Below are 25,000 nucleotides of genomic sequence, written 5' to 3'. Positions count from 1 at the left end.
ATTTGATTTTTTTTTTTTTTTTTAACTGTGGTGGTGAAATCACCGACTACAACAGTGGATTCTTGGCTTTATGTATCGTGGGAGCAAACGCTGTTGCTGTCAAGATAAATAAATCAGTGCTGCAGCTGAATGGCGTACCTGAAAACAAAAAAATGGTTGACAAAAAAAAAAACACAGTAAACGGTTATGTAGAAAAAAAATTACATACCTGAAAAGCAAGCATGATAAAACATAATAAAACATTGTAGAATAGAATACAGTAAAAAAAAAAAAAGAACAGAACAATAGAGAGAATAGAGAGGGAGAGGACAATAAAACCAACTATTTTTGTTTGTGTTTTTTATTTTTTGTTTGGTTCCAGGTTTGGGTCTCTCAAAATGCGATGGCATCTTGGGAGATCCTGTGTAAGTGTGTCATAGTCTGTGAAATTCTGTACCCTACGCTAATGCTGCACTAGTGTGTAGTAGCGTTGAAAACATTCACCAATGCCAGGTTTGTCAAGACAGCGTGGACAATAATAACGGATGTCACACCAAAATCCGCTCTTTCTACAAAACACATTTTCTTTGGGGGACTAGTTGGGTAGCGGTACTCTGGAGGGCATATAGAAAATGCCTCTCATGCAGCATGCCTCTAATGCATTTGGTTGGGGATGGTAAGGTGCAGCACCACCTGGATACAGGAGGGCTAGGACAATATCTCCCTGAAATTTACAGAAAGATCCAGTCCATCCTGAAGCTTTGTATAGCACAAAAGCATTCAGCAAAGCCAATTGAAATAAATAGAGAGACACTTTTGTACCAGTGTCTGGCATTACGGGCTAGATATGGCGCAAACAACTGGTCATTGAGGTTTACCCCTCCCATATTTTGGTTATATTTGTGGACACAGAGGGGTTTCTCCACAACACCAGTCGTCGTACAAACTTGGACTGTCGTGTCTGCGTGAAGGGAGGACAAAAAAACACATTCTCATTATCCCTCCACTTCACAGCGAGAAAATTATTACACCTTGAGCAGGCTCTCTCCCCCAGCCTAAGATGGGCATCTACAAGCCACTGGGGTAAGCCCCGGCGATTAGGTCACATGATGCCACATGCGCCAATTTGACAATCAAACAAGTGATAATTGTCCACATACAAGTGGTACCCCTTTCCGAATAAGGGTGACACCAAGTTCCACACTATCTTGCCAGCGCTCCCTATGTAATCTGGGCAGTTCTCCGGCTTTACCCGACTATCTTTTCCCTCATAAACCATAAAACTAGATGTATAGCATGTGGCCCTGTCTCAGAGCTTATACATCTTGACCCCGTCTCTGGCACGCTTGCTGGGAAGGTACTGTTTGATACAGGATCATATTCTGAGCCTGAATCTGACAGATGAGTGACCTCCTCCTCACTATCTGTCATGCTCAAAAACGTGTAGGCCTCTTTCACTAGTGTACCTTCAATTTGCCATTTTGGGCTCTAAATTTACTAAAAAGCAAACTAACCAGCGTCACTGGTGAAAGTGTTAACTAGGGGGCAATCAGGGGGTTAAAACCTTTATTAGGTAATATATGGGGGGTACCTGACACTATATAAAAACCTGGCGGTGAACCTAAATAGCCAACTAGCCTCACCATTGACACTTATACAGTGATCACTGGTGAAAGGGTTAACTAGGGGGCAATCAGGGGGTTAAAACCTTTATTAGGCTGTATATGGGGGTACCCGACGGTGAATCTATATAACTGGCTGCCTAGCGTCACCAGTGACACAAATACAGCGATAAAAAAAAAAAAGATTGATTAATGACACTTGTTGTTTGAGGAAGGAATGGACTTTCTAGGCACCAGTGGTTAACACAGAATACATTTTTATTGATAGAATCCCAAAAAGATGGGTGATTGAACCAACATTACAGTACATGTAGTAAAAGTTACATTAAAAACATAGATTGTCACAGAATATTCTATGATACTAAAACAATGAGGATGAGGTTCCCCAAAACCAATAGAGGTCCACTAGGGACAGCAACGTGGGTTGATGATTAACGTAATTGTAGGTAGACGTATTTTTGCATGAGCTCTACATGTTTCGCAGGTGAGTGCTTCTTCAGGAGCTATACATTTTCTAAGAAGGAAAAAATAGTAGACTATTATTGCACTATAACAAGACCAAGCATGCATCAATGACCAGGGTTGCCACAGCGCCACCAAGGGGACAGCACGAAGAGGGACCACATGCAGGAACTTAAGTTAAGTGGAACGATCCCCTGGCACGGTGTAGCCTTAATGGCTTTGCCGTCGAGGTGTGCATCGATCGAGGGACACGCCCCGCCTCCTGTCATTGGCGGGACGCGCGTCTCCACACCTCCCCTCCCCGATGAGCCCACCCTGGCTTGTGTAAGCCTGCTGTGAGCGTCATTTGACGCTCGCAGGGCTTTGGGGCAATGCGATTGGCTCACGGGGATGCCGGTCGGGTCACATGATGCGGAAGTCCCACCCGCACACGTGATTGGAGGCATGCATTTATAATGAGACAGCAAGCCCAAACAGAGGCTATCTCCCTATCGTTAATGGCGGTTTGAACAGCATGACGGCGCTGACTTGGTGAGTACATAGATGGGCTTTATCGAACTATTTCCACACTACTTACTGATTCTAATGGTTTTCCAACTGGGCACAAATACTTATGTTTAATACACACTTATGTGTGTTTTTTTGACCAGATACCCTCCCACTCTACCGCAGCATCTGTGACTGTCTAGTCTTCATTTGTAAGGATTTTTTCCTTACTCCTATGGGATCACTCTCCCTCATCGTCACTTATGCAGTATATATCTGCAATCTTGTACTAGGTTATAAATCTGACCAGTCCTGTGTCTGCTGCGCTACCTATCTGAGTATGTATTTTCTTATTATGGTATCTACTCATTTTACTATTCCCCTTTTCTACCCCGTTTGGTTAAAAAATCCTCCCCTTTTTGGAAAATTATCGTGGATGGTAGGTTTGTTTTATATATTTTTTGGCCTGGCCTTTTTCCACACTGTTCGTATATATAGCCCCACCCCCCTCTTTTTCCATCTATCGGTGTCTATGGGAGCTATTCATCCTCTATTTCTGTACTCATTGCTACTGCTAGTTTCCTTTTTTACTATATGGTATCTACAGTAACTTGGAACACTCCTATACTGGTGGTCTGGGTGTCCTGCATGGATCCATCTGCTTCACTAGCATTAAGTTTATATGGTATGCCCCTACAGTTCCTGCATGTGGTCCCTCTTCGTGCTGTCCCCTTGGTGGCACTGTGGCAACCCTGGTCATTGATGCATGCTTGGTTTTGTTATAGTGCAACATTGCACATTGGATACAACCTGTTATCTACCAAATGTTTAACAATACAGAAAATTGTAAACCAATAATAGTCTACTATTTTTTCCTTCTTAGAAAATGTATAGCTCCTGAAGAAGCACTCACCTGTGAAACATGTAGAGCTCATGCAAAAATACATCTACCTACAATTACGTTGGTCATCAACCCACGTTGCTGTCCCTAGTGGACCTCTATTGGTTTTGGGGAACCTCATCCTCATTGTTTTAGTATCATAGAATATTCTGTGACAATCTATGTTTTTAATGTAACTTTTACTACATGTACTGTAATGTTGGTTCAATCACCCATCTTTTTGTGATTCTATCACTAAAAATGTATTCTGTGTTAACCACTGGTGCCTAGAAAGTCCATTCCTTCCTCAAACAACAAACCTCTCTAATACTATCTAGGACATGGCACTGCAGTACCTCAGGACACCCATAGTCCATCCTATGGTTTGTGTACCTTTTATCTTTTAAATTCTGATTAATGACACTGGTGACAGGGGGTTAAAGGGTTACCTGTGGGGCGATCAAGGGGTTAAACCTGTATTGGGGGGTTAGGGGGATACCCTGGACCTAAAAGGGGCCTAACACCAATATCCTTGACACTTTTTACAGTCACAAAATGACACTGCATGCATGATCAGTAAAAAAAAAAAAAAAGACCACTGCAATCAGTGACACTGTGACTGGGGGTGATCAGGGATTTGTGTACTAGTGTCAGTGTAGTGTAGGTGCAACTTACTATTGATGTCTGCTCTCCTTGAGCTCTGGACGAAAAGAGGAATCCCTGAAACAGTGATTGATTTACAGGCCACAATGACTGCTCTTTTTCAGGAACTGCAACCGGGAATACCGGTGGAGCGACTTGAAATGGATAGGGTACACAGAGCCCTTGCTCAAAAAATAAATAAAAATGGCCCGCCACACGATATTATCGCAAAATTTCATTACTACCGGACCAAAGAACTACTAATGAATGCAGCAAGGCATAAAAATACGTTGCAATTTCAAGGATACAATTACCAACTTTTCGCCGATCTGTCGCAGCCAACTATCAACAAAAGAAGGGCTCTGAAACCATTCCTCCAAATATTGCAACGCAACACCATCATCTACCAGTGGGGCTTCTCCTTCTCAGATTCTCATACCTAAACCACAAATATACTTGCCGTAGCGCAATGGATTTGCAAACTACTCTGCAGAATGTGGGGCTGATGAACACCATCCATGATGCCTCGGACTCTCGCCAAAAGTACTCCTCGCATCCTGACAAGTATAACTTCTCTTCTGCCTCCAGAGAAAATGGTGATCATAGTCCCAACAAGAGACTTCGCAAGTCGTCACCTGTTGCTGATCCCTGTGACTCTATGGACTGAATAGGATCACAAATTGTGCTCATTTCCTTTTCTCCCTTTCTCTGGGAATCTGCTTGACCCTGTTGGTCTTGATCTTATTTTGGCCCCCATATGACTGCCTGGTAACTTTTTAATTTCAGTAAAGCATAAGTTATTGTTGCAGTTACTTTTTACAGGTTCTCCTCTACTGTTATTAACCAATATTTTATTTCCAGGTATTGGTCGGGTCTACCTTTAAATTTCAGTTGTAATAGGTTATTAAACTATGAGGATGACTAGTGGACGTCTCTAATCCTCCAGGCTCGCCTTTTCACAATTCTCTGCCATTTGAGTACGGTATCTGGTCCTCTAACCGCCAGTTAGTAAGTGTTCATTACTACCTGGTCTATTACTTTTGTTTTAATTTTACTCTTTGTTTGTAAGAATGAAATTTAATTGGTTGGCTCCTCGGGTTCCGTGGGACTGTTCTTTGCGCCTCCCTTTGCTACCCTCGTCCGCCTGCAACTTAGTGGACGGTCGACAGTAGCACATGTGCCCTTGGAGGGAGACTCTCTCCCCTCAACGAAAATGTCATGAACTTATACTTTTTCTTTTTTTTTTGGAATCTAAAAATGTACTTTTTCCCTGAATCTTATTTTTTTTTATTTTTTCACCCCCACTTCCAATTTCTCTTTGCGTCCCGAAGGTGGTCTCTTTTCTTTGTTATTCCATGTCTGGGCAACATTAGATCTGACAATTGTTTTAATACCATGGTCCCATTGAACATACTGTCCCTTAAATATCCCGCAAAAACACACTAAAGCCTTTAGTACCTTTCGTTCCAAAAAAGCATATGTCATTTGTCTTCAAGAAACACATTTCATACCATCATCCACTCCCAAATTCTTTAGTAGGTCCTACCCGCAAGTTTACACAGCCTCGGTCTCCACAAAGAAAAGGGGTGTGCTTATAGCATTTCACAGTAGTACCCCGTTCTCAGTCACTAAGGAGATCAAGGATCCGGACGGCAGATACTTGATCCTAACAGGGCATTTATTGGACACTGATGTCACAGTTGTGTCATATTATGCTCCAAATAAAAAACCTAACTCTTTCCTATCTCATCTGCTGCAGGTCATCGATTCACATAAAAAAGGAACTGTAGTGTTGGGTGGAGATTCCAATCAGACCATTTTCCCTTTAGACAAGTCGCCAATCCCACAAACCCCAAAAGCTGATAAACAATCCTTTTCAAAAATAATCGCAAAGTACAACCTAGTGGATTCCTGGCGCGAAGTGAATCCAACTAAAAAGGCAATACACTCACTATTCCTATACCTGTCAGTCATTCTCAAGAATGGACCACATTTTTATGCCTATAGGTATGACGCCAGAAATATTAAACTCCAAAATTGTACCCATCCCATGGTCTGACCATAGTGCATTCTTCAATACCATAGCATCTACAATACCGAAAGCGCGTGACGGGAGTACCTAAAATGTAATTCCACTCCGGATATTTCCCCAACTACTTTATGGGAAGCCCATAAACCTGTTCTCCGGGTTATATGTTTACGCCAAGCTAATTTATGTAATAGAGAAAGAAAAGCCTTGTACCATACCCTGGAAACCAATTTTAACTCCTGTCATATGGCTTTCCAGCAAAATCCCTCTACATCATCCAGATTGCGACTAGAGAAAGCCAAGCTGAAATTTGATCTATTCCTCACCGAGTCAGCGGATAGAATATTAAAAAAAAAAAATCGAAACATAATTATTTCATAAATGCAAACAAACCAAATACACTTCTAGCCCGAACATTGAAATCCTGTCAAAATAATAATAAACCAATTTGCCTTAAGCTTTCAAGAGGAGTATACTCCACTAACCCTGTGAAAATCCTACAAAAATTTAAAAACACAGTTAGAAAGTCTATACTCATCTAATAAAGAGTTGGATCAATCTAAAGCAAACAGCTTTTTCTCTCATCTCTCCCTTCCTGCATTATCCAAGGTGCAAATGGAAATAATGGAGGAACCGGTGTCTAGTGAAGAAGTGTCCCAGGCTATCAAAACTTTGAAAGTAAACGACCAGGGCCTGATGGGTTTTCTGCCCTCTACTACAAAACCTTTACAGATATTCTGTCACCAATTCTAACGAATACCTTTAATTCTCTCTTGGATAACCATTCTTTTAGGAAAGAAACCTTAACTGTAACTATCTGCATGCTGCCTAAACCACATGCGGACAATTCAGTTTGGCCCCATCTCTCTGCTGAATATCGATGTGAAAATTTTAGCCAAAGTTTTAGCAATCAGATTAAATATGATAATTGGCAAACTAATACACCGTGATCAAACTGGTTTCATCCCTATCCGACAAGCTGGCGATATTAGACGTGCTGCTCTTCTATCCCATGCAGCTAAAATGTGTCGACTACCCTTGTGTTTTCTTTCTCTCGACATAAAAAAAAGCATTTGATACAGTTTCATGGTCATATATGCAGTTCACTCTTAGGAAATGGGGCTTTGGCCCACATTTTATGGGTTGGATTGCAGCACTGTACCACAATCCCAAGGCCTATATTAAATATGCCGGTTACAAATCAGAAGAGCTTAATATACAGAGAGGGACTCGTCAAGGGTGTCCTCTATCACCGCTATTTTTCGCTTTAATTATCGAACCTCTAGCACAAAGGATAAGGATGGAACCAACAATCACAGGTATAGAGCTAGGCGGATGTCACTACAAAATAAGTCTATTTGCAGATGATATACTCTTATTTTTATCCTCACCGCAGATATCGGCCCCTAATCTAATGCGGGTACTTCACAAATTCTCCCACATTTCCGGCCTCACAGTTAATAACCAAAAATCCCTGGCACTGAATATTTCACTCTGTCCTCACTGCCCTTTAAATGGGCAGATCGTAGTATACCATATCTGGGAATACACCTTACAGCTAATCCCTCCAAATTATTTACCGCCAAATACCCTCCCTTACTGAAAAGGTGTCACTAGATTGTTACCTGACTGGTCTTTACAGATTTCCTGGTTTGGGAAAATCAACATAATAAAAATGGCTATACTCCAAGGGCCAAATTCTCAAAAACTCTGCGTAACTTAAATTTCAGCAGTTAAGTTACACTGACTTAAAATTTCTACCTAAGTGCCTGATCGTCAAAGCACTTGGGTAGAAATTACACGCTGTGTAACTTAAAGCGGGAGTTCACCCATTTCTAAAAAATTTTTTTTTCTTCCCCTAGATTCCTGCTCGTTCGGTCTAGGGGAATCGGCTATTTGTATTAAAATAGGTGCAGTACTTACCCGTTTTCGAGCTGCATCTTCTTCCGTCGCTTCCGGGTATGGTCTTCGGGAGCGGGCGTTCCTTCTTGATTGACAGTCTTCCGAGAGGCTTCCGACGGTCGCATCCATCGCGTCACTCGTAGCCGAAAGAAGCCGAACGTCGGTGTGGCTCTATACTGCGCCTGCGCACCGACGTTCGGCTTCTTTCGGAAAATCGTGACGCGATGGATGCGACCGACGGAAGCCTCTCGGAAACCTGTCAATCAAGAAGGAACGCCCATTCCCGAAGCCCATACCCGGAAGCGACGGAGAGGATGCGTCTCGTAAACGGGTAAGTACTGCACCTATTTTTAAATAAATAGCCGATTCCCCTAGTAATAACGAGCAGGAATCTAAGGGGGAAAAGTGCCCTCTAAGGGTGAACCCCCGCTTTAAGTGCCGCCGTCGTAAGGCGGTCCTCCTCTCCTGGGGGCGTTTAAAATTTAAATGAGGCGCGCTCCCGCGCCGGCCGTACTGCGCATGCGTGTGACGTCATTTTCCCGACGTGCAGCGCGCGAACGTAATTAACGCCGGTCGGCTTTGAGAATTTCGACGGGACACTAAAGTTGCGACGGGTGAAAAAAAAAAGACGCGCCGGGAAAACAAATAATTTTAAAAAAAAATGACAGCGTCGCTCAGCATGCATTCCTGAGAGGGAGAACTCCATGCCAATTTTCAAAGAAAAAAAACGGCATGGGTTCCCCCCCCAGGAGCATACCAGGCCCTTAGGTCTGGTATGGGTTGTAAGGAGACCCCCCCACGCCGAAAAATTGACGTAGGGGGTCCCCCTACAATCCATACCAGACCCGTATCCAAAGCACGCTACCCGGCCGGCCAGGAATGGGAGTGGGGACGAGCGCCCCCCCCCTCCTGAGCCGTGCCAGGCCGCATGCCCTCAACATGGGGGGGTTGGGTGCTCTGGGGCAGGGGGGCGCACTGCGGGCCCCCCCACCCCAGAGCACCCTGTCCCCATGTCGATGAGGACAGGACCTCTTCCCGACAACCCTTGCCATTGGTTGTCGGGGTCTGCGGGCGGAGGCTTATCGGAATCTGGGAGTCCCCTCAAATAAGGGGGCCCCCAGATACCGGCCCCCACCCTAAGTGAATGGATATGGGGTACATCGTACCCCTATCCATTCACCTGTAGGCAAAAAGTAAAATGTAGTAAACACACAACACAAGGCTTTTTAAAATATTTTATTATTCTGCTCCGGAGGCACCCCCCTGTCTTCGTTATTAGCTCAATTACCAGGGGGGGGCTTCTTCTTCCGCTCTCCGGGGGTCTTCTCCGCTCTCCGGGGGTCTTCCGCTCTCCGGGGGTCTTCTCCGGACTCCGGGGGGCTTCTTCCATCTTCTCCCCTCTTCCGCTGTTGACTTGGCGAACCCCGGTTCTTCTGCAGCTCTCCGGTGCCTTCTTCTTCAGCGCTGGCTGCCTGCTATGTTTGTGTGTTAGCTCGATTTCAAACAGGCAGCCAGCGCGGTCTTCTGTGGCGTCAGGGTCTTCTCTTCCTTTCTTCCGATGTTGCCTCGTCGCCTGTTGTCGCTGCAATGATGGAAGCGCGCCTTGCATCCCATTTATATGGGCATCACCGTCCCATCATGCTCCGGTAGGTACCCACGTGGTGGGTGCACGTGGGTAGGCACCCACCACGTGGGTACCTGCCGGAGCATGATGGGACGGTGATGCCTATATAAATGGGATGCAAGGCGCGCTTCCATCATTACAGCGACAACAGGCGACGAGGCAACATCGGAAGAAAGGAAGAGAAGACCCTGACGCCACAGAAGACCGCGCTGGCTGCCTGTTTGAAATCGAGCTAACACACAAACATAGCAGGCAGCCAGCGCTGAAGAAGAAGGCACCGGAGAGCTGCAGAAGAACCGGGGTTCGCCGAGTCAACAGCGGAAGAGGGGAGAAGACGGAAGAAGCCCCCCGGAGTCCGGAGAAGCCCCCCCCGGAGAGCGGAGAAGACCCCCGGAGAGCGGAAGACCCCCGGAGAGCGGAGAAGACCCCCGGAGAGCGGAAGAAGCCCCCCCTGGTAATTGAGCTAATAACGAAGACAGGGGGGTGCCTCCGGAGCAGAATAATAAAATATTTTAAAAAGCCTTGTGTTGTGTGTTTACTACATTTTACTTTTTGCCTACAGGTGAATGGATAGGGGTACGATGTACCCCATATCCATTCACTTAGGGTGGGGGCCGGTATCTGGGGGCCCCCTTATTTGAGGGGACTCCCAGATTCCGATAAGCCTCCGCCCGCAGACCCCGACAACCAATGGCAAGGGTTGTCGGGAAGAGGTCCTGTCCTCATCGACATGGGGACAGGGTGCTCTGGGGTGGGGGGGCCCGCAGTGCGCCCCCCTGCCCCAGAGCACCCAACCCCCCCATGTTGAGGGCATGCGGCCTGGCACGGCTCAGGAGGGGGGGGGGCGCTCGCTCGTCCCCACTCCCATTCCTGGCCGGCCGGGTAGCGTGCTTTGGATACGGGTCTGGTATGGATTGTAGGGGGACCCCCTACGTCAATTTTTCGGCGTGGGGGGGTCTCCTTACAACCCATACCAGACCTAAGGGCCTGGTATGCTCCTGGGGGGGAACCCATGCCGGTTTTGAATTTAAAAATTGCCGTGGAGTTCTCCCTCAGGAATGCATACCAAATGCCGTCGCTGGAATGGGCCTTTACAAGGTTTGGCTAACTTTCCACATTGTAAAACCAGCCCTAATTTTGCGCCGGCAAATTCGGAACTTAGGCAGAAATCAAAGTGCTGAAATGCTTTGAAAATCTGCTTAAGTCCTCATTTGCATACGCAAAGCTGGATTTCAATGAGAAATGCCCCCAGTGGTGGATGCGGTACTGCATCCTAAAATCTGACCGTGTAAGTGTCTTACACGTCAGATTTTCTGCCTAACTTTGGAAAAAGCCTTTTGAGAATCGTTTCCAAAGTTAGGCACAGAGATACGCAGGCTGAACAGCAGTTAAGTCTGCGTATCTCTTTTGAGAATTTGGCCCCAAGTTTTTATATCTATTTCGAACCCTTCCAATTCACATTCCTGCTTATTTTCTTATATTGATCCAGCATAAAGTAACAGTTCACGTGGGGGAAGAAAAAACCCAGATTGCCTAGAAAAATATTAATTATACCCAAATTGATGGGTGGGCTTTCCAGATTTTGCAACATATTACAAAGCAGCACAATTGGTGCAACTATCAAAGTACCGCTCAACCACAGAAATCCCATTTTGGGTACTTATTGAAGCAATAGACTTTGACCATCTTCCTACTAATAATATCCTTTGGCTGAGCCCTCGAAACCGTAGAAAAATTAAAAATCCAATCTCGAAACACTCATTGTCATTATGGGATAGTACACATTCTGCTTCTTTCCTTTTATAAAAATCCGACCTTTTATCCAGCATGGGTATTTCCAAAAACTTTTAAGGCTTGGATCAAGGCTGGTATTACGTGTTTATATCACATAGCATCAACAACTACAATTCAACCTTTTCCAGACCTTTGTGAGGCATCCGGCCTCCCCACTACAGAAATTTTCAGATACCTTCAAATCAAAAACTTTTATGGACCTTCCCTTAGCGATAATTTAAATAATATTACACGATTTGAAAGGATATATCTCAAAGATCCAGATGCCAAAGGTCATATTTCAATAAGTTATTCCCAATTGATCACTAAAACAAATACCATAATACCTGCTTATATTGCTAAATAGGAATTAGACCTGGAATTTAAAATTAATAACGAAACCTGGGCAAGCATTTGGTCTAATACCAGCTCTTCATCTATAAATGTATCGGCAACGGAATCATAAAGTGCTTTCCCGCTGGTACCTGGTTCCCTATAGATTAGCAAAATTTTCAGCAAACTGTACAGGTAATAGCTAGTGCATGGAAATCACCTGCATTACTGTTGTCGGAAGCCGAAAAAAATGAATCTTTCATTCGTACATGCTAAACTAGAAGTGCTAGACAAAAATGGATTGAAAAAATTCGATAGCATATGTAAACCCTGGGCCATATACTATATGTCAGACACTTTTGACTCAAGAGTTTTCATGTCATGGTATTGATACCCTTTCATGGATAATAGTGAAATAAAATAAATGAAATCCACCTTCAGAACACCACTACCCTCTCCCTTCCCTCCATTAGTTCTAGAGGTAGACCGATATATCGGTCGGCCGATATTTGGCCGTTTTTGTGAAATCGGCATCGGCCGATTTTTGTGAAAGAATCGGCCAATTAGCGGCTAAAGTGCCCGGCCCGCATGGCCGCCTGCCCTGCAGTACTGACCCCACTCCCATGTATCCGATTCCTCCATCTGCACGGCCACCACAGAAGGGACATAGATTTTACTGGCATCACGCCACCAGCCGTGCCCCGCCCCCTCCATCGGCTTGCTGTATTAGGGGACAGGGAGAAACAAATAATCATTGGCTTACAACTGCCGCCTGACTAATGTAACTTCCCCCAGCAGGAATGTCTTCCTTCCCTGCTGAGGCGGAGCCTGCTGGCATTACACCAAGTTCTAAACAATGATTGGCTGATCAGCTCATCAGCATGCACCTAGCCTATTAGGTGCATGCAGATAGAATTGGATTATGATACCAGCATGTATGGAGGGTAAATTGCCCAAATTATGTGCTACTGTGCCCCCCCTGCAGAATTTATTAAAACTCCTTTTAAAAGGGAAACCTGGCTGAGGCTGGCATTGAGAAAATGGATGAGGATGAATTTGGGTGGAAATTAGATACATTGTGGAGATCCTTCTCACAATGTAACTCTCATCCCCACACAGAGTCATCCATCTTCACAATGCAACACAATCATCTTCATCCCCACCAAGCACCATCCACCCCACTCCAACGCATCCCCTGCACCATCCATCCCTTTCCACAACACATCCCCACCCACCCCTCTCCACAACGCATTCCCATCCACCTTTCTCCACAACGCATCACCACAATGCATCCCCACCCATGCACAGCACCATCCATCCCTCTCCACAACGCATTCCCATCCACCCCTCTCCACAACGCATCACCACAATGCATGCCCAGCACCATCCATCCCACTCCACAATGCATCCCCACCCATGCCCAGCACCACCCACCCCTCTCCACAACGCATCCCCACCCACACCCAGCACCATCCATCCCTCTCCACAACACATCCCCACCCACGCCCAGCACCATCCATCCCTCTCCACAACACATCCCCACCCATGCCCAGCACCACCCACCCCTCTCCACAACGCATCCCCACCCACGCCCAGCACCATCCATCCCTCTCCACAACACATCCATACCCACGCCCAGCACCATCCATCCCTCTCCACAACGTATTCCCACCCACCCCTCTCCACAATGCATCACCGCAATGCATCCCCACGCCCAGCACCATCCATCCCACTCCACAATGCATCCTCACCCATGCCCAGCACCACCCACCCCTCTCCACAACGCATCTCCTCCCACCCCTCTCCACAACGCATCCCCACCCACGCCCGGCACCATCCACCCCTCTCCACAACACATGGCTGTGGAGGAGGCGGGTACAGAGAGAGGTGGCTGTAGAGGAGTGGGGTACAGAGGTGGCTGTAGAGGAGTGGGTACAGAGAGGTAGCTTTACAGCCACCTCTGTACCCCCCTCATCCACAACCACCTCTCTGTACCCCCCTCCTTAAAATGACGAAGATTGTATTTTTTTTCTTTTTTAATAATTATGAGGTGGCACTGATGGGCTGCACTGGTGGGCACTAATGAGGTGGCACTGATGGACACTAATGGGCTGAACTGGTAGGCACTGATGAGGGGTGCACTGACAGGCTGAACTGGTGGACACTAATGAGGTGGCACTGATGGACACTGATAGGCTACACTGGTGAGCTGCATTTGTGGGCACTGATGGACACTGATGGGCTGCACTCCACCTCTCCACCCTAAACAATAACCTCCTCCCCAACCTAGATTTTCTGAGATAAAAAAAAAAAATCGGCCTAAAATATCGGCTGCAAATATCGGCCATCGGCTGCCCCAATTTTGAAATATCGGCATCGGTATCGGCCAGAGAAAAACCCATATCGGTCGACCTCTAATTAGTTCCCATTCCCATTTATTAGTAACTTTTTTTATTTATGTTTATTTATATCTGTATAATACTTCAACTCCTACAACAGTACAATTATTATTGCATTTATCTGTATTTCAATGCTGTATCTCATTCTAAGTTGTTGTCATCTAACATACTGCAACTGTTGTAATCTATTACTTTAAAATAAAAACATTATAAAATAAAAACATAGAATTATCTAACCTCCCCCTTGGTCGATCTTCCTTCTTCCGATTTGGCTTTTTTCCTGGTTCTGAAGCTTGTGTGTTTTTAATGGTCTTCTTTACCTAAGACACCAAAAATATATTCTTATTATAAGCATTAGGGTTAAAATGTATTTGATGTACCACACTAAAAGGCTATAACACAAAAATAGAGAGTAAAATATAGTGTATATAATACAATTCTTGGCTCTTCCTCATGCCAGCATTTCATGGGTCAACTCCGCCCTCTTGACCCTGTATAGGACCATACCTAATAGCCAACCAGTATCTGGTGCATATATACGTTTTCTTACCCTTGCTCTGAACTTTCCAGATTTAGTGGTATTGCTTGCCTGCGGTCTGCCCCCCCCCCCCCCAATGGAAGGCTCTACGAAAGAGCGCTCCTGATGCCAGAGCTGGGCAAATAGCATAACGTGCCTAAAGAGCTGAACAACAGCCATCCTGGGTCTCTATTTGTCTCCTTTGCCTTCGTGGCTTACTGCCTACTGGTTACCGTTTAGCCCACCTCTACCCCCTCTCCCTAGTCTCAGATTGGGTTTCCTGCACCCCAGCTGCTTTTCACAGCTGCTTCCTCGAGCAAGGACATCATTGTGTCCATATTGGTTGGATGGGGCCAGCCATGATTGGTGGATGGGCTGGCGGCCCCCGCTTGGTCAGTGAGAGGGCATGCTTTTTAAGTTGGGCGTGTCTATTCTTTCTTCTGGCAACTTGGAGTCTCCTGTGCCGATGCTAGAGGTGTGTCAGGAGGGAGGCTGCTCTTAGTCGGTTGCCCTGCTCTGCATATGGCTGCATATTTACTGATTCTATGGTTTCAGCCCTCTCCATTTGCTTCGGTCTTCCACTATCCACCATCCATCCCCCCATGGGTTGTCCATCCATCAATCGACCAGGGGGTGTTCCATCCAACCTTCTGCTGCCTTCCATCTCTGGCTGCATATCTCATCTTCTGCTGCCCAGTTCTGCTGGTGAGTAATATCCTGGAGTCTGTTTTGTTACTTTTCGCTGTCATGCTGAATGTGGTCTTTAGCTTTCCACCTTCAGCCCAGGATGTGATTGCCTGCTCCTGAAGATGAGGCACCAACATCTCTTGGACGGTAAGGGGACCTCTTCAATGGACCTATGTTTTTGCCTTGTTGCTTTATCTATTGATAAGGACCCCTTCTTTTTCAGGGGGAAAGTTTCTGCTCACAAAAGCCGCAAGAGGGTTATTTATTTCTCTTGTGATCACAGATCACCCTCTTCACATGCATCGCATTCTAAAACCAAGGCTAAGAAGCATCATATATGGCACCATTCTTCATCTGCCTTTTTTCATTTCAATAGGTTTTTATTGAAGTTTTATACAAATAAAAGGATAAGACAAATAAAATAAAAGTAGACCATAAGCAAATTCTGATCTGCACAGTTTTTCGTTATACAGTCAAAACACATGGAACAATGATTGTCAAATACCCGTAGTGCTCAGCTAATTTTTAACAAGGCCTCTTAATAAAGCCGCTGGCCAGCACACCGCCCCCCCCCCCCACACACCCCCTTGGGAGCACTCTGTGCGCCGGGGGAGCCGGTGGCGACCCACCTGCATGTCTACTCGGCCATATACCCAATGGCGTCAGGAGCCCATAAGATCGACGTGGACCATGAACCCAGGCTCCGGAGGCCCATATTCTATGGCATTAGACCCCACACAGCATGAGCAATCAGATAAACAGCACAAAAGATAATATGGCCGAGAAGGTCAAACAAACTGAAGGAAATTGACAAAATAAAAAATAGAACAGAAAATAAACTAAAACTTTAAAGTGTAAAGTGTTGTTCCTCCTCATTTCTAGCAGACAAAAGCAATCATCATGAATAAGAACGAATCGATTACACATCAACTTTTATAAACCGAATTATACCACCCACTCCACCTAGACCATTTACTTTCCATATTGGCAATTTTACCTTGAGATGCGGCAAACATTAGTTCATAAGAGGCATGGGTATTAATTGTTTCCACAATTTCACTCATTGAAGGCGGGCCCATGTCCCTCCAGTGTCGTGCAATACTTAGTCGGGTGCTGAGAAGTAAATGAGTGATTATAGTTCTTGAGGAGAACGGGACATTATCTAAGCCCAAGGACAGAAGTGCCGCCCCCGCCGAGGGGATAATCCGAACTCCTGCAAGCTGGGACATTAAATTAAATACACTAACCCATAGGTGTTTAAGGGAAGGGCAGGACCACAAGATATGGTGCAGCGTCCCCACCTCTCCGCAGTTCCTCCAACACAAGGGGGAGGCTCTGGGGTCAAATTTAGATATACGATACGGCGTTAGGTACCACCGCGTTAGAATTTTGTGAGATAATTCCCACAAGTTTACGTTCTTAGATGCAGAAAACGTGCTACGCAGAGCTGTTTGCCACTGATCGTCAGAGAACGCTGCACCCACATCCCGCTCTCACGCCTCCATATTCAAGGTTTTGATAAAGACATTTTTATTGTTTAAGAGATTATAAAATAATGAAATCCCCTTAATGTTAGTTGTGGGGTTGGAAAAATATAGCATAGCTCGCCAGGGTAGGGTGGTTGACGTTTGAGGTGATTTCTTGAGGAAATGAGCTATTTGGAAATACCTATATAAATCAGCGTCCGCTAAACCAAACTCAGCCTGCAGGTCCTGGAATGTTTTAAGTATAGGGCCTGACATGAAGTCTCCTACCACTCTGATGCCTTTAGTTAACCAGTGCGCAACAGAGAAGCCTGGGATGATTAAGGGTAAACTGGAGATGGGGAGGGGCATACATTTAACTTCTTGGCCTATAAAAGGTAAGGTATGGGAGGCAAACTTCTCCCATATGCAAATAGTAGCTACCATTGTGGGAGATAGTTGAGTAAGGGCCGTTGTACGAATACGACTGGATAGTAGGATGTCGGATAAACAATGACCCGGGGACTGCGCTAACTCTAACTCTAACCATCTAGGGGTGTGGGTCTGCACGAACCACAGCCTAGCCTGCGAGAGTATTGATGCTGAGTGATAGTCTTTCAGAAGGACATGGCCAATACCTCCAACTTTCCTGCCCGCTACCAGTTTTTTAAAGGCACATCTCGCTTTCTTACCCTGCCACAAGAATTTATTTAATTGGGATTGGAGTTTGGAAAAGAAGGAAGCGGGGACAGGGATCGGCAATGTCCTGAAGAGATATAATAACTGTGGTAGGACCATCATTTTAAATGCTGCTAAGCGGCCAGTCCAGAGCAGTTCAATTTTAGATATGTCCTGTAAAGATTTGTTCATAGAGCAGATTAGCGGGGCGTAGTTAGCTGCAAACAGTTCGCCATTTGTAGCCGTTAGAGATATACCTAAATACTTCAATCTGCTATCTTTCCAGGTGTAAGGGAACCTGGCAGCAAGTCTCCTCCGCAGCGGAGGATCAATACCCACCCCCATTAGGTAGGACTTACTTTCATTGACCTTGTAGTAAGACAACTTATTAAACATCTCTAGAGCCTTACGTGCCGAAGCCAGGGAAGTCTCCACATCTGTAAGGATTAAAATGATATCATCTGCGAACAAACTGATAGTGTGAGTGGATTTTAGGGCAGGGAAACCTTTAATGTCTGGGTGGGAGCGAAGGTATATAGCAAGGGGTTCCATTAGCAAGTTAAAAATTAGGGGGGATAGTGGGCACCCCTGCCTAGTACCATTAGAAATTAAAAACGGACTAGATAGAACTCCTGATGTGAGTACCTGAGCGGAGGGGTTGGAATACAGGGCCAGGATAGCGGACAGGATAGGGCCTACGAAGCCGAACCTCGTCAAAACCTGAGCCATATAGGTCCAGTGAATGCGATCAAAGGCCTTCTCTGCGTCTAAGGCTAAGAGCAGAAAAGGCCTTTTGTGCAGGTTGGCCAGATGAATGATGTTAATCAGCCTGCGAGTGGCCCTTAGTGAATCCTGTCTGGTCGGGATGTATAAGCAGGGGAAGGATGTCTAATAAGCGTGTGGCAATAATTTTGGCGTAAATTTTCAAATCTATATTAAGCAGGGATATCTGCCAAAAATTTGGAGGTGACGTAGGATCTTTCCCCGGCTTCGGCAGAGTCACAATAATAGCGGACAGCATTTCAGAAGGGAAGGCAGCTGAGGCGGCGGCAGCATTGAACACTCTCTCCAAATATGGAGTCAAAATTGGGTTAAAGGTTTTATAGTAATCACCTGTAAACCCGTCAGGGCCAGGGGCCTTATTGTTAGGGAGGGATTCTATGACTTTACAAATTTCCTCTCTGCTAAAGGGCAAACTCAGTGATCGTAGTTGATCTGAAGATAGAGGGAATATTTAAACTCTGTAGAAATTTACCAATTTCCTCAGGGTCAGGTTGATGGGTATCTGCATTGTTTTTTAAGTTGTACAGGGAGCTATAGTAGAGGCTAAAAGCCTCCGCTATATCTTGGGGATGGTGGAGTTTACAATTACTTATAGGATGAATAATATAAGGTATCTTGGATTTGTGTCTCATGCCTTTCACTTTGTGAGCTAGTAATTTACCTGCCTTGTTTCCTGTTGCATAGTACGTCATTTTCAATCTACGTGACAATTTTTCAAATGACTCTAATAACAAATGCCTGAGATCATGTCTCAGTAGGTTTAATTTTTGGGAGATTACCGGGGATGGTTTTTGTTTGTTAGATGTTTCAAGCAGGAATATTTCTTTGGTCAGGTCCGCCATTCTCTGCTGCCTCTTAGCCCTCGCCCCTAGTTGAATGAGAATGCCTCTAATATACGCCTTATGGGCGTTCCATAAGACAAATTGATCCTGAACAGAACCCTCATTGTTACTGAAGAAGTCCTTCAAGTGTCTTTCAATGTGACTCCTTGCCTCGGCCTGTTGCAATAGGAATGAGTTGACCCTCCATAGAGACGGTGCATTGTCAGCCATAGGAATGAGTTGACCCTCCATAGAGACGGTGCATTGTCAGCCATACCATCTTCCAGGGTGAGAGTAATGGATGCGTGATCCGACCATGTTATTGAGTTGATGGCAGTGGCCGACACCTTAGAAAGAGTAAGTTGGTCAACTAAAAAGAGGTCAATTCTGGAGTATGCCCCATGGGGCGGGGAAAAAAAAGTAAAATCCCGTTCTCCAGCGTGGAGACACCTCCATGCGTCAAATAGGTCGTGACTGTGGATTGAGGCTGACAATGACGGGCTCGAGCGCTTGGCACCTGAGGAAGAGTCAATACCCGGATCTGGGGTTGCATTGAAATCCCCGCACATGACAAGCTTACCCTTCTGGTGTGCTGCGACTTTGACCATTAGCTTACGGAAGAAACATATTTGATGTTTGTTCGGGGAGTAGACATTCATGATAGTGAACGTGGTGGTGTTAATATCACACACTAAGATAATGTAACGGCCTCTAGGATCAAGGACAACCTCGTGTAGAGTAAAGGCAACCGTGTCTCTGATGGCCGTGAGGACCCCCTTTGTTTTGTTAGGCGAATTAGCTTTGAAGATATGAGGAAAGCTTCCATGAGAACAAGGGGGAGGCGACAGTGAGGAAAAGTGTGTTTCTTGAACACATAAAATGTCAGCTCGATTGGAAGTAGCCTCTTTCCACATAGACTCTCTCTTAACGGGATGGTTTAGTCCATTGGAGTTGATAGAAAGAAATTTTACCCCCATTGCAGCAGTAATAGGACAGTCGGTGTTGATTTACGACAGGAATTCATTTTTGAGAGGAGGGCTCCCTCCAGTGGCCATTCTGAGTATGGCATGCAGAAAATTACTTGTACCAAGAATAGGTTAGCAAAGTACTCACAATTAGTTGAAAAGGTAAAGGTGTTCTGTACGAAGTTGGGTAAGCTGAAGATTCCAGTTTCTTCTCCGACACTTTGCGGAGGGAGTCTCCTCTTCCGTAGACGGTGATTGCAGTACTGAAGCAACACTTGGTGGTGAGGTGTAGAAAAAAAGGAGGAACACAAGAAAAAAAAAGGATAAACGTGAAAACATAAAAAAAAAAAAAAAAAAAACAGTCAAGCAATTGGCACGTAACCAACATGAACTGGGCATGAGCCCTTTGATCCCTAGAAGGAATACCTGAAAGCAGCGGGGAGCTGCACAGATTAAAATGGGGATGAGTCTAGGCCTAAAGGCTCTCCGCACACTCCTGCTAGGAGAGAACTAGTAGGCAAGTGCTCCATCCGGATTTAGTTGTGTGATTTGGCGTTCCTAGCGGTGACTGTTTTCCACGCAGGATCAGACCGTGAACTGGATCTGGAGGTGGGTTTTGGAACATCTGCATCCTCCGGGAGAATCCCCCACTCTTCCAGCAGAGAGATGCCTTTATCCATTGAATCCACAGTGTGTGTGTGGCCATCTTTGGTGACGGACAATTTAGCAGGGTAACCCTATCTGTAAACGATCTTATGGTTTCTAAGCGCCTTAGTGATGGTATTCAAATGTCTCCTTTTTTGCAGAGTATACTGGGATAAGTCTGCAAAAAACTGCAGATTCTGATACTGCGAGGGAATTTGCTCTTTTGCGCATAACCGCCATTAGTTGCTCTTTGGCGTGGAAAAAGTAGAATCGCAGGATAACATCCCTGGGAACCTGATCAGGCAGGAAGGCTGGTTTGGGTAGTCTATGTATTCTGTCCACGGTAAGCTCAAGATCAGAAAGATCTGGGAGAAGTTCCTTGAACAGGGCGGAGGCGAAGGAGCGCAGATCCGATTGCAAAACAGACTCAGGGACCCCCCGCACCTTAATGTTGTTGCGTCTGTTTCTGTCCTCAATATCTGCGAGTTTCGCTTTAATCCATTCCGTATCCCCTTCCCTCTCCTCATGTGAGTCAACCAGGTCATTGATAGTGACAGCGTACTCCCCCATTTTGTGCTCAATGTGCTCCACTCTGGCCTCTACTGCCTGTATATCAGTGTGAAATCTATGCATACACTGCATCATGTCTGATTGCAATGAGCTCCTTAAGGATAGCAGCATATCCTTTAATACAGTGTCTATTACAGGTTGATGAGTTGTGGGGAAAGATTCGATGGAGTCTGGCAGCTCTCGGGTGTCATCACCTGACTCATGTACAGGGCTAACTGCCTGCGTGGATCCCTCCCTGTCCAGCCTGAACTGAGCTTTGGCCGGGCTGCCTGATGCTGAGGAGGGAGAGGGAGTTTGCAGAGTGTCAGGGGAGCCCCTGTCCTGGGGGCCGCATGGCATCTCAGGGTGGTTAGTATGCACTGAGTGTGCTGGCGTGGACGCTGCCTCGGCGCCATCTTGCCTACCTCCACGCTGGTGAGGGGAGAAGAAATCCGTCAGCCGCTGGGGCTTCCTCTGCTCCTTCCTCTTTCTAGACATGTTCCCAGGGGTCTCCAGAGCTGGAACGCCAGGTGTGGTGGCCGAATATCGAGTCCGGAGGGTTGCTATGAGCCGCTGGTTCTCTGCAGGCTACGGAGCTCCGGGACTAAGCCGCCATTCAGCTCTGCCGCAAGCCACGCCCCCTCATCTGCCTTTTTTAGTCCTTCCTCCCCACGTCAATGGCAGGTCCCGTCCTTTAGCTGTAGGCGGATATTCTCCAAGAATCCGAGGAAGGGTGCCTGTTGGTCTGTAGAGCAAAGCCCATGATAGCCAAGCTGGTTTGCAAAGCCTGTTTTAATTAGGTGGCTCTAGGCAGACAGGAATTTAATAAGGACATCAGATCTTTACATTAGGAGAGTGGTGGAAGAAGGCTTGAGAGGCTTTTTGGCACCTTCCTCAAGCAGGTCATCGTGGGTACAGTCAAGAATGAAAGAAAATGAATCGGACCCCGAGGCCCTCTCAGTGATGGTCCAGGTTTTTATTCTGGGAGGGGATGGTATGGAAGCCTTCCAATTTGATTTTGTCCTGGTTCTGGTCATTGTATCATCAGTTAAGCATGCAATTGAAAGGCTGAATAAATTATACCCTTTACAATCATTGGATTGATAATCTTGGGAGACACCTCCAAAAGGTGGATGCCTCTTTACAATGATTAGCAAGATATATTATTCTCCCATTAGAGGAGTCAGTCTCTTTAAAGGGTTCTATGAAGAGGTGTTTCCACCTGCACTGCCAGGACCATGAGAGTATGATCTAAAGGTCAAATCAGCCCTTGGCTTTACACCCCATGAATTTTCAGTAAGTTTGCGTTTGGAGGGTCTAGGGCTCTCTGTGGAGTTCATTGCAGAAGTGGTGGTGGTGGACTTTGATAGATTAATTTCCAGAAGCATGGTGCACTCAGTCACAGCGCACTCAGTCCTGGCCAGGTGAATGCTCTGGTTGAAGCATTGGTCCGTTGACTCAGTCTCCAACAGGGGCTATTTCTTTTTTGAGGGGGGAACTCTTTGGAAAGACTTGGGGACACTATTTGGTGGGTGTCTGAAGGGGGGAAAAAAATAAATAAAAATCGGGCCTTCTTTCCCAAGAGCTGATGCATTGCTTTCCTGCAGATAGACTCATGATCAACTCCTATGTTCCAGGAACATAATACACTTGTTCATGGCATGCAAGCCACATTTCTGTTGGAGAACATCCAAGTGCAAGGCCAGCCACCCATCTAAAGCTACAAAAAAAAATAAAAAAATCTGAAGATTTGGCCACCAAAAGAGGTTGCTGGCGAGAGCAAGACAACCCCAGTTTGGCAGGATCAGGCTGGCAATATTCTGGACTCCTGGGTTTTGGTCATATTCAATTCAAAAGTCCTTCAAAAAGTTCCAGTACCACCAGAGAAGCAGTCATCACTACAATTATATATCACATACATACTGTAGTTGCAGGCTGTATTTCCAGTTCCGAGGAAGAGCTGAGGGTATATTCTCCCATTTCCCACGTAGAAAAATCTTTAACCAAGTGGAACCCCAATACTAGACTTTCAAAAATCCCAAACTCCTATCTGAAGCAAGAGTCTTTTGCATGGAGCATTTGAAGACCATTTCTTCACCAATACTGCTGATTCTCAGGTCTTTGATCAAGATCATGGAGGAATAAGTGTGAGCGATAATGATTGCTCCATTTTGGCTGAAGAGGGTTACCTGGCAACATGTCCTACAATCAGACTTCCTCTTAACTCAGGATCTGCTGATGCAGGGCTTTCACCAAGTGGAATTTTAATGCAAAGACCTCCAACATTTAACCCTTTTGAAATCAGTGGTTTCCACCTTTTCGTCAGCCAGGAAGATCTCAACAAAGTTCAGTCTTTGCATCCCAAAACTAGTTTTCCTTTTGATCTCTATCAGTTGCAGATATCCTTGCCGGACTTCAAGCTGGTTTGAGCTACAACACTCAAAGTGCATGAATCAGCTTTATAGGCCCCAACAGATACTCCCTGGTCAAAATAGCCACTGGTAATCTGGTTTCTGAAGACAGTCACCAATATTTTTACTCCCATTTGTCATCACCCCCCCCCCCCCAAGTGGAATCTGCAATTGAAACCAAAGAGGTTGATGGAGCCACTCTTCATTCTGTATTCAAATCCCATTTAAGCTGGGTATATCACCTGCTCTAGCAAGGGGGTGATTTATTTGCTTCGGTGCCCATGTGGGCTACAGTACGTGGGGAGGACTAAAAGGGAACTTAAAATCAGATTGAACGAGCACATAGTCAAGATAAGAAAGGGTTTTCCAAACCATTCGGTTTCGAGGCATTATGACCTGGTTCATCACAGAAACCCTGAAGGGACTTTGTTTGTGGGCATTGACAAATATAAGCCAAATTGGAGGGGGAGTTCTCTGACCAGGGAAATTTCAAAAACCGAAATGTCATGGATTTATAGATTGAGGACATACTTACCGTATGGCCTCAACGTGGACATGGACATCAACACCTTCATTAACAATGCCTAGTCTGCATACCGTTGCTTTAAGATCTCTAAGTAAACTGGCTTGTGAAGGATCTAGTGATTCGTGTTTATGAATTTAAGGTGAACATTCGAATGCCTAATAAGTGGGAAGCTGGTTAATACTGATAATCAGTTTTAAATGTTCGGTTTAGCGAGAATGTTTACTGAGGTTTGAGCAGTTTTTTTTTATTTCACTTTGCTTATGTTAATTGATGGCCTCCTGCTGGGGATTGACCCATTGGGTATGTTTAACACAATACACAGGACCTTAGCTGTTGAGGTCATCCATATATATAATAAGAATGGATTTTATGTAATTTTTATATATATATATATATATATATATATATCTATATTTTTTAATTTAATTTATTGAATTCAGATTATGTTTAGCCATGAAAAGTGATGTCCCCAATTGCGGGTTCTCATTCCGTTTCCGGGACACAATACCACTATGCCAAGCTGAGTGATAACTGCTGTCATGTCTTAGCCACTGTCACGTTAAGGGCAGGGCTTCTGTCCCATCAACGAACCGCGAGTCGTTCTCTGTGGAGCGCATAGACTCGGGAGTGTCAGATGGGGCGCATGCTCGAGTAACTCAGAGCGAGGCTTGGTTATGGTAATATGGTCTAATCGCAAGTTTTTCTTTGTGGGCGGGGAGCCTGACGCCGTGCGTGGACGCACGTGGTGTAGTCCCGTACGGCATGCAGATATACCACCACATAGAAGTTTTAATTGTGTTTTTTACCCTTGAGTCGTGACGCAC

The 25,000-nt window shown here is 45.5% G+C and overlaps 1 protein-coding gene across 3 annotated transcripts in view; it reads right to left on the bottom strand.

Moving 5' to 3' along the window:
- HDGFL2 (HDGF like 2) overlaps window positions 1-25,000 on the bottom strand; it is a 742,998-nt gene that overhangs the window by 368,575 nt on the left and 349,423 nt on the right. For all 3 annotated transcript variants that reach the window (XR_005742112.1, XM_040322524.1, XM_040322523.1), the window contains exon 10: window positions 14,369-14,451. Coding sequence is in view for 2 of the 3 variants with exons in the window: in XM_040322524.1 (XP_040178458.1) it covers window positions 14,369-14,451 (83 nt within the window). In the remaining variant the exon portion in view is untranslated. The remainder of the gene's footprint in view (window positions 1-14,368; window positions 14,452-25,000) is intronic.

This window comes from Rana temporaria, chromosome 1 (assembly GCF_905171775.1).
Source record: "Rana temporaria chromosome 1, aRanTem1.1, whole genome shotgun sequence".
Lineage (NCBI taxonomy): Eukaryota > Metazoa > Chordata > Amphibia > Anura > Ranidae > Rana > Rana temporaria.
Note: the sequence above shows the minus strand (reverse complement) of the source record. Positions and strands in the feature narration are given on the sequence as shown.